Source organism: Hypanus sabinus, chromosome 10, assembly GCF_030144855.1.
Source record: "Hypanus sabinus isolate sHypSab1 chromosome 10, sHypSab1.hap1, whole genome shotgun sequence".
Taxonomy (NCBI): Eukaryota; Metazoa; Chordata; class Chondrichthyes; order Myliobatiformes; family Dasyatidae; genus Hypanus; species Hypanus sabinus.
In genome coordinates, this window is record NC_082715.1 from 117,656,882 (window position 1) to 117,667,581 (window position 10,700).

Genomic DNA, 10,700 nt, shown 5'->3' on the forward strand with positions numbered 1-10,700 from the left:
AAATTGCCCAAGATTCAAGATGTTTGTTGTTTAATAAGTTAAATTTCTAACTGGGATACTTTGCTCATATTCTTCACTTCTAACCAGTTGGCTTTGGCTTAATCAAGAGAAACAATGGGTCCATGCTGAACTTGTTGAACTATGACCCAATCAAGAGAAACAAGGGTATCTCCATTAGACTAATTAAATACACCATCTTCCTAACCTGATAACCTGCTGAGAAACATCACATGCCAATGATGACAATTGATAGAAAAACAGTATAAATATTAGAAGGCAGTCACAGTTGGGAGAATCGATAGAGTGAAGAAACAGGATTCATTCCTCTGCCTTGGTTTCGGCAACGGATGACTTGTTCATCTTCAACTCTTTGGTACGTCTTTCTAGATTTTAAGAAATCTACCTGCATTTGGAAATCCTTTAAGTTATACATCTGTCTGGAATTATACCTCAGAAATTAATATGTTTCACTTAAAAATAAACTGTGTTTAATCTGCACCATTAGCTGGAAGTATCGTCTCCTTGGTGGCGAGGGGAGGGTGCAATAGTGATTACTAACAGCTGACCCCTTTCAGGAAGAGATTAAATAAGTGAAAGTAAATGAGTCTGGTTGAAGTAAACTAGTGTAGATTAATACAGTGTAATCTCACTAAAATGCAGGTTTTTGTAGATATTTAAACCAGATGTGGCTTAGTTTTGATTAAGCTTATCACACACAAAATCATCACAACAGCTGCAGGGAGATGGTGCAAACTCCAGAGAGAGAGAGTTGGGCAGGAATAATCCTGCACATGTGGAGCTATGAGGCAACAGAACTAACTGTTGCACCAACAGGCCCCCCCTTTGAAACTGGTCTCTCTGCTTAAAAGTCTGGAACTGAGCCACAAACTTAGAGAATTTACCTTGGAGGGTGTCTTCAATTTCCTCCATTGTGGGATCCAGGTTGCTCTGAAATAAACAGTATACAGACATGACAATTCTAGCGATGCAGAATCCTCACTGGGAACTGTGGGCCTTTGCAATATGCTCCTGAGATTGAAACAAAAGCTGAGATTTAGTGTGGGAAGTTTGATCAGACGTGGAACAATAACTGGACTGTCACATAAAGCATGGATGAGGAGATTTGAAAGCTTTGGATTCTGTAGTAAGAAGAATCACTAATTCCATAATGGTTAAAGGGAATTATGATGCAGCTAGAGTTTTACTGAGAGGTCTGGGTTCCAGCAATCCCATCACTGTCAGTGAAAGCCTTTGATTTCACATGTAAATTGAGTTCCAATGCAGCCAATAGAGCCACTGCATAACAGCCCTTGTGACCTACCTTCAATCCTGACCTTGTGAACTAACTGTGTGGACTTTACAGCCACACAGGGACCCCCTAGGTGACAAATTACCACCCACATCCCCTTCACCAGAACATAAAGCACGCTTTCTGCTATATCCTCCTATTTTAATCCTCCATGGTGCTCAGCACAGACAGCTTTCCAGAGATTACTACCCTTGTGGCTCGGCTTTCTAGCATTCTACCTCGCTACCTTTTCTGACCTATATCATCGGTGCCAATATTAACCACAACTTCTGGCTGCTCACCCCCCACCCTTAAGAATGATTGGACCCAATCTGAGACACCCCTGACCCTGGTACCAGCGAGGCAACATACCATCCACGAGACTCACAATCTCCTATCACTTTCTGTATTGCCACCACCATCTCGCTTCTCTTCTCCCTCCTTCGCCTCTGAGCCACAGAGCGAGACGCAGTGCCAGAGACCTGGTTGCTGCAGAATTCTCCCAGTCAGCCAACCCCCAGCAATATTCAAAGAGGTATAGCTGTTGTTGAAGGAACAGCCGCAGGGGTACTCTGTACCATTTGCCTGCCCCCTTTCCCTTCCCTGACAGTCAACCAGTTACATACCCCCTCCTGATTTCCCCTCACTAGAAACAATTGCTCTTTATTTACCCTATGATCACCAACAACAAAATGTGTTAAACAATAAATAAAAGAATATTTTATTTTGAAATATTTAGAGTGCAGAGGGTGGGTGGCCATTCAGCCCAACGTCTCTATGGTGAGGAAGTTCAAAACACAATCTTGTTGTCCATGAAGGAATTAAGCTGTGGGAGAAATCTGGAAGCTAACTGGAAGGAGTTAAGGACAGACAAAGTAAACAAACCAGATGGCTTCATTCAACCAATCGGTTGAAGGAATGGAGGTCACTATTTTGTGAAACTGCCCTGCAAGCTCTGTCTTGTGAGCTGGTTTTGCTCAGGAATGGCTGTATGTCGGTGCTTTAAAGCAGATAGAATGAGGCTCCTGATAATCTGTTGAACTAGAAATCATTCCCAAATAATTGTAAGATTATTATTATTATTTTTATTTTTATTATTATTAATTATTATTTTATTATTATTGTTATTTATTATTATTATTATTATTATTATTACTATCTGTAAGATGTTCTCTGGGAAGTTAAAACGTGCAGGTTTATAGATAGGGCAGCCTTCTCTGACCTGAGGAACTTGAGCCTAGCAACCGGCTGATTTATAACAGTGACATTAATTTCACTTTGTCACTGGTGATGAGGGCAATAAGAGTTTGGCTTGGAAAGCTAACACATGTTAGCCAATAGGGCAGAATCTCCCATTCACTTCTTGTTTGGCCAATTGGCCTCTATTGCAGTGCTATCACTTTGAGAAGTTATTTGCATTGATATTTGTGTTGGGAAAAGGTGAAATCTTTAACTTGATTAAGAATTGTGTACTGAATTGCCTACCTTGGATCAGTAGATAGCATTATACAGTCATGGAAAAGTACAGCACCAAAACAGGCCATTCAGCCCATCTAGTCATGCTGAAATCACTTCAACTGTACTCCCATCGATCTGTTCTGGGACCATAGACCTCCATATCCCTACTATCTATATACTTATCCAAACGTCACGTAAATATTGAAATCAAGCTCACATGCACCACTTGTGCTGGCAGTTAAGTTCACACTCTCACGACCCTCTGAGTGAAGAAGTTTCTCTTCATGTTCCCCCTAATCTTTTCACTTTTCACCCTTAACCCATGACCGCTGGTTGTAGTCCCACCCAAACTCCGTGGAAAAAGGCTTCTTACATTTACCCTATATATGCCCCTCATAATTTTGTATACATCTGTCGAATCTCCTCTCAATCTTCTACTTTCTAAGGAATGAAGCCCTCACTTATTCAATGTTTCCTTATAACTTAGGTCCTCCAGAGCCAGAAATATCCTTGTAAATTTTCTTTGAACCTTTTCAACCTTATTTACATCTTTCCTGTAGGTCGGTGACCAAAACTGCATACAGTACTCCAGATTAAGCCTCACCAATATCTTGTCCAACTTCAACATAACATCCCATCTCCTGTACTCAATGCACTGATTTTGAAGGCTGATGTGCCGAAATCTTTCTGTATGACCCTATCTACCTGTGACACCACTTTCAATGAATTGTGGACCTGTATTCCCAAATTCCTTTGTTCTACTACACTCCACAGTGCCCTACCATCCACTGTGTAAGACCTACCCTGGGTTCGTCCTACCAAAGTGCGACTCCTCACACTTGTCTGCATGAAATTCCATCAGCTGTTTCTCAGCCCAATTTTCCAGCTGATGTAGAACCCTCTGCAAGACATGTTAGCAGTCCTTGCTGTCCACTACACCCTCAATCTTGGTTTCATCTACAAATTTTCTGATCCAGTTAACCACATAATCATCCAGATCGCTGATATAGATACAAACACCAATGGACCCAGCATCAATCCCTGCGGCACACCACTGGTCACAGGCCTCCAGTCAGAGAGGTAACCAACTACTCCTATGCTCTGGTAGTCCCACTAAACCAATGTCTAATCCAATTTACGACCCCACTGGCCAGCCTCCCATGCGGGACCTTGTCAAATACCTTTCTGAAGTTCATGTTGACAACAACCGCTGCTTTGCCTTCATCTTTGCTGGTAACTTCCTTGTAAAACTCTTTAAGAATTGGTTAAACATGGCCTAACATGAACAAAGCCATGCTGACTATCCCTAATCAGTCCATGTCTATCCAAATATTCATATATCCGGTCCCTTAGAATACCTTCCAATAACTCTCCCACTACTGATGTCAGATTCACCGCCTATAACCTCCTGGTTTATGTTTAGGGCTTTTCTTAAACAGCAGAACAACATCGGCTTGTCACCTGCCCTGTCTCATTTCCTAACGGCAGAGCAAGTATTGCATACTCTCTCACTGGGACATCGATGTACTGATTAAGGAAATTTTCTTGAATACATTTGGCAAACTCTATCCCATCCAGTACTTTTATAGTTTGGGAGTCCCAGTCAAGATGTGGAAAGTTAAAGTCACCTGCTGTAACACCTTTCTGTTTCTTGCAATTATCTGTGATCTCTACAAATTTGTTCCACTAAATCGCTTGGTCTATTGGGTGGTCTGCAACATAGCCCCATCATAAAGCCTCACTAGACGAGTTTTCCAGTCTGTCCTGATGGAACACTGCTGTGACATTTTCCCTGAGTAGTAACGTCACTCCTCCTACTCTAATCCTACTGTTCTGTTGTGTCTGAAACAGAAGCCTGGAATGTTGAGCTGCCAGTGCTGCCCCTCCTGCAGCCACATCTCATGAATGGCTACAATATCATAATTCCACATGTTGATCCATGCCCTGAGCTCATCCACCTTTCCTACCATACTTTTGCATTGAAATATACGCAACTCAAGATTCTAGTCGCACCATGCTCAACCGTTTGATTCCTGACTTTGTCTGAGTTCTTACCAACATTTGGTTCCACAAGCTCTCCACCAATGATTCCTGGTGTTATGTCAATAAATTTGGTGTTCCTTGGTCAACTCAAAGAAAAACAGAGGTCTGGGCCCTATGTTTCGAGTCAACCTACATACTAGGTTAGGATATTAAAATGAGAAAAGAAAAATATGGACAAGAAGAACCCAGGGTGTTTGGGGGATTGGAGAAATTACATTTATAGTTCAATATAAAGAAAATTGCCCAACTATGAGGTGTCGCTAGGAAAGGTTGAGAATGGAAGGTCAGCATCACTTGAGATGCATGGTGGAAAGAAATTAAGGAAATGAAATCAAAGAGATTACGAGTGATTGACTTGCCAACTGCTCCAGACCATATCCTGGGAAGAGATGTTATTAGGAAAGTAGGTTTTTGAATGTTGATCTGATTATTTATATGTCTTGGCAGTTTAATATTGTGGGTTGTAAATACACTAACCATTTTAATAGAGCATACTCTAATTCAGCTTTTGCTGGATGGCCATATCAAGGATGGGACAATCAGTCAAACTCGACTGGTCTGATCAACATTGCTATTACAAGGTTGTAATATTCCACTTAAGATGTTCCCTTGAAATCAGGAAAGGAAAATAAGGTTGTGTCACTGGCCCGTTTCTTTTTAAAGATCTTTGTTGATGGAATGTCATCAATTCTAGATGGGGAGAGCCTTACAGGATGTGATTTATATGTAGCAGACAAGGAAGGAGTCGAGAATAGAAGTGCTGCAATCAAGTTATCTAAAAGAATGTGTGTGCAAGTGGCACAACATGTTGCTATAAGTTTTGTTGTTATCAATCCTTCAGGAGCGAGTATACAGTCAGAAAGCATGCATGGTTGTAATAGCTTGACTGAATGTTTACCTTTATAGGAAGCTGGAAGTTCTATTTTAGCAAATGGTAAACTTTTACCACTGGCACCCTTGTTAAAGTATAATATTTAACAATGCAAGAGGAAACATGGTGAAGGCTCACTCAAAAACATCTCCGGAAGAGAACCAGAAGGTGGACGAGTTAGCCAAACTAGGAATGGGATGCGGGGTGAAATACAATCCAGATACAGGGAGAGTGATGGCACAGTAAAGAGCATATCTATAGAGTTAGTCAAGGTACAGCAACGGGATCAGGAGTTAGCACAGGTGCAAAGAGGAGAGAATTTTGAAGAATATGGTAAATATACAGGAATGGAATGGGATTGTAATAATAGTAAGTTTGTGGTGCCAGAAGGTGTACGGATATTTTTAGGCATCAAGGACCAGATAGAGCTATGGTACAGCAGAAGCATCTGTGTTGATGGCCAAAAAAGCAATGAGGTGTAAGAACTGTTTGACTTTGTTCCCCAGTATAACCCAGATAACTCAGTTTAAAAAAAAGTTTTTAGACCCAATGTAGAGCCATGGGTTAGCTTGCAGATTGATTTTGTGGAGCCTTTACCTCCATCTAGTGGAGGAATGAAAAATATCCTATCGATAGTGTCAACTTTCACCAAGTTGTTGGAGGATTTCCCAACTGGAAACAGCACTGCTGAAGATACAGTCAGCATTTTGTTTGAGAGTTTTTACCCACTGGATATTGCCAGGATTCGAGAGTCACATCCCCACTTTGCCACAAAGGGGATGTAAAATCTGATGAAACTGTCTGGAGTCAATCAGAGGTTCCACATCCCTTCATCGAACCCAACCCCAGTGGGATCGTTGAACAGATGAACAGACCAATTTTAGCCAAGATTCAGGAAGGTCACTGTCTTACGCTGAGTTCTTATGATGATCCATACCATTGAAGCTCCTTCTACTGGATTTACCAGGAGAGAAATGAGAGGATGAGAATTTCTGATCGGACTAGATTTATCAAACCTAAGTGTGATGGTCTTGTAAAGGACAGATGTGTATGTCAATTAATTGACACCGTTAAGGAGCCCCATTATGTCACAGTGGGTAACATGGGACAGAAGAAGCAGCAGAGCAAGTCTTATTTTGGTGTGTGAACAAAGACCTAGGGAGCTGAAATTAGGATAGGAGATAATAATCTCAATTTATCAACCAGGTCCTCAACCATCTCTGAGATATCATTGGCAGAGCCAGCTGATTAATCTATCGAATCCAGACTGCTCCTAACGAGTTAGGTTGGTATCATATTAACCAACATGAACCCCTTAGAAAATCTATGTCCTGTAGAAGTTGACATCCATAAGGCACATTATCAATGAGATGCTCTGGAGATGAAGATGCTCTCTGATTTACTTTTCTGGCAATTGACATTGATCTGAATGAAAGAGCTATTGCCTATTCAGTGAGCTGGGCACCCACTTCCAGTTTGCACCAGAATTTTAAAGATAGTTCCCTTTAAACTCAACATCAGGAAGGGAAGGTTAAGGCAAGCAAACATTGCAAAGAGCCACGGGAAGAGGGAAACAAATGGGAGACTGCACTCATCACCAGATCTTCTGGAAATAAAGCAGGAGATGGAAGAATTACTAGATAAATACAGAAACTGCTCTTGATGTTACTCTTCCAGGTATTCGGAAATGATTGTAGTTGGAATACTACTGCTGAGTGGCTTCGAATTGGACAAAAGCTCTGCTGAAGGTTATATGTAATACAATATAGTGTATTATTGGCCAATTATATATTCATCTGGACAGATGCAAAGTATGAAGATTAGGTTGGCAGCAGAGGAAGTATTCACAACATTCACTGAGAAGTCTATTTGGATTCCTTCCGATACCATGGTAATAATAGACTGTGTGGATGAGGAAGGTGAAATAGTGGTACGAATATATGAAGAACGGAGACAAACATTTGCAAAAGAAATGAGATCAAGGTCTGTTGATAATTGGGGTCAAGTTACAGTGATATGGGTTAAAGATGGCAATTCTAAGTTAACAGTGGGAAGTCATGTTTTTTTGGGTCCTGCTTCAGGCAAAAAAGGCTTTATAACTCGAGTACAACTTCATTGTGAATGTGATGGTACTGTTGGTATGGACAGCAATCAAAGAAAAGATCATCGATTAGCATGTGCTCCAGGCAACTCAATCCCAGTTGCTCTGGAGCCCCAAGATTTTCCATATAAACCTTACCCTTCGGTAGAGTCAACGACCATTGACACCACAATCATTGCAGTGACAACTGTTACTAGTCCTTTGTTGTGTGATGAGATTCAGACAGACACAAAGGGAGTAGGTCTTGTATTAGAAGAAACAGAAGAGCGAATTATTCTAGTGCCAGGGTATAGACACGTGCAAGTATTGTTCAACTTAACGTCGCTTCAGATTCCTAGTTGGTGTGGAATAAATCTCCAGGAACTTTTCCAACATTTATTAATTGAACAGTTTACCCACTCAGAATTGAAAACAGGAGAGAGGCGAAGACGGGGGCTTATTGAATTTATGGGATTGGGATACACTGCTGGAGTTTCCACAGTAAATACACTGGATATTGCGGAGCTAAGCTCTCAGGTAAATTCTCTAAGGAAAAAGATGAAAGAAATAGTAAATCGGGATTTTCAGGATATGGGAGGGGTGAGCACATTAGGTAAGCAACAAGCAAATGTAGTTTCGGAAATGCTCCATATTTTACAGCCATTAGGAGATATGACAAACTGAATTATTGACAGAGTTAACACTGAAACTACTCAACACACTAAGGATGCTGTTTGCTCAACTTATACCTCGTGGTTACTTTCTGTAATTGGGCTTAATATGGTACAATTAGAGAACCATAGGGTTCCCGATTGGATTTCAGATGAACAGTTAAAAGAATGGGTTGGTACTAACACACCAGCGTGTCACATTAGAGAATTCACTTTTACAAATCATCTCCTTGGAAATTGTAGGAATGGATCTGGACCACTCTATGTTGGAGCAGTTCTTCACATTCCTTACCATAGTGATAACCAAACATACACACTGTACAAGGTTCATAATGTTGGGAAGTATCAAGACAGAGTTTCGATTTCACTTACCAATCCACTTACCAATTACTTATTCTATTAAGTGGCAAGGATCTACAAAGGGTGTAAATTTGGCTTCCTGTCATCAAAAGGGGGAATATTGCATCTGTCCAGAGGATTTGCTTAAGAATGGGTTAACAGATTGTGGGTTTGTTTCTTATGATAATTGTTCTCTATCTATTTTACCTCTCAATAACAGGACATTCATAAAGTTTGCTTTGGTGAATGATACTTACTACTTTGCTACTTCAAGCACACATTACAAGAAGGGATCTTTAACATGCAGTTTGTATAACCATAACGTAGCACTTTCCAATGTTTTGAGGGACTTATTTTTAGCTGGACAAGTGTTACCCAAACCTGTTGTAAAGCCACCTATTCACCTGGATATATATATCAATGATACTGCTGAGGGCTTACTTAGATATGTACCTACAGCTCTTCCACCCATCCCTCATTTTACTGCACAGTGGGATCGAGTAATTAACCATAATGAAGCCATTATTAAACAGTGGGATGAATTGTCCAAGACTATTAAAGATTATGCAGATTTAGCTAATGATATTTTGCAGGATCCACCGTTTTGGAGTAAGGTTTGGAACTGGGGTCGGAACGTTAATGTACATCCTTGGATACGTATTATTTCACATGTTGTTATAGTTCTGCTTCTCGTTCTAATGATCATCCAGTGTATTTTCCTAATTGTTTCCCGCAGGCAGCTTAAACAACTCAAGGGTTTGCGTGCTAAATCTCATTCCAATTCTCTTTGCAGCAATGTTGTCTGACTTTACACCATGGTGTTGTCTTACTTTGAGTACTATGTACCTATACATCATTATATATGCTAACATACAGTATGAAATCAGATAAGTTTCATCATGTTTCTTTTATAAGCTTTTGTACTGATATTATTTTAAATATGCCAGTATTTTGATAGACTCCACAAAATGTAATATGATATTTTGTTAGTATCTTTATTGGCATTATTTGTTGTCATCATGAATGCTAGTGTTCCTTTTGTCCTGTACTCACTCAGATATATAAACTAAAATTGGGGAGATGTTTTGTCATGTAAGAATGTAAGAATGTCATGTAAGAATTCCCCTGTGGGAATGACATTCACAGCATTGAAATACAACAACCAACGAGCCTGAGACTTTTTCTGATTAATGTTCAGCCTGATGTTGAGAAGCTGATGTCACTGCAACAAGCCCATCCATCCCATTGAGAGGCGAATAAGCAATGAAGTACTGAATAGTTGGACTACTAATGTATGCTGTAAAATTGTTAATGAAAATTGATTTTACTGTGATTAAAGAAACAATTGTATTTGTAGCTTTAGATTGGATTAATTTTTGAATTTGCATTTCTTATTTTCTTCCACGGTGCACTGTAACTCAAAAGTCTTTATAGGGTTTTTGTAATGGCTGGAAAACAAGAGGGGGTCATTGGGAATGTGGTCTGGTGGGAAAGCGGGCAGCAACTCAGAAAAACTGGGAACCACTACTCAAAACCTTGCTTATTCGTGCACCTGTTAAAGAGTTCCAATACGCAAAAAGGAAGTTGTCCACCTTGTGCTGTAGAGAAATGTTCTCCTTTTCCATCACTTTAATGGACTTCTTGACGGTTTGGATGTCCCTTTCAGCTAACCCATTCATTGCTGGTTTGAAATGTCTGATGCTGTTTTTCTTCATGAATAACCTGAATTCTTCTGATGTGTATTGTGGTCTGTTGTCACTCACAATTTGTTCAGGTAAGCCAATTCTGCTGAAGATTGTCCTCAGGGTAGAAGTAGTCTTTCCTGATGTGGGTGACTTCATTGGTATAATCTTTGGCCACTTTGAATGAGAATCCACAGCAATCAGAAACATGGAGTCCATGAATGGCACAGCAAAGTTAATACTGTATGTACTCGTTGCCTCGGTGACA

General features: G+C 40.3%; 1 protein-coding gene across 1 annotated transcript; it reads left to right on the forward strand.

Annotated features, from left to right (window-relative positions):
• Positions 1-238: 238 nt before the first annotated feature.
• Positions 239-10,106, forward strand: LOC132400333 (uncharacterized). The gene is made up of 2 exons (XM_059981290.1): positions 239-373; positions 7,338-10,106. Exon 2 carries the CDS (start codon positions 7,465-7,467, stop codon positions 8,422-8,424), a length of 960 nt encoding a protein of 319 aa, XP_059837273.1. The 5' UTR covers positions 239-373; positions 7,338-7,464; the 3' UTR covers positions 8,425-10,106.
• The last annotated feature ends 594 nt before the right edge of the window (positions 10,107-10,700 follow it).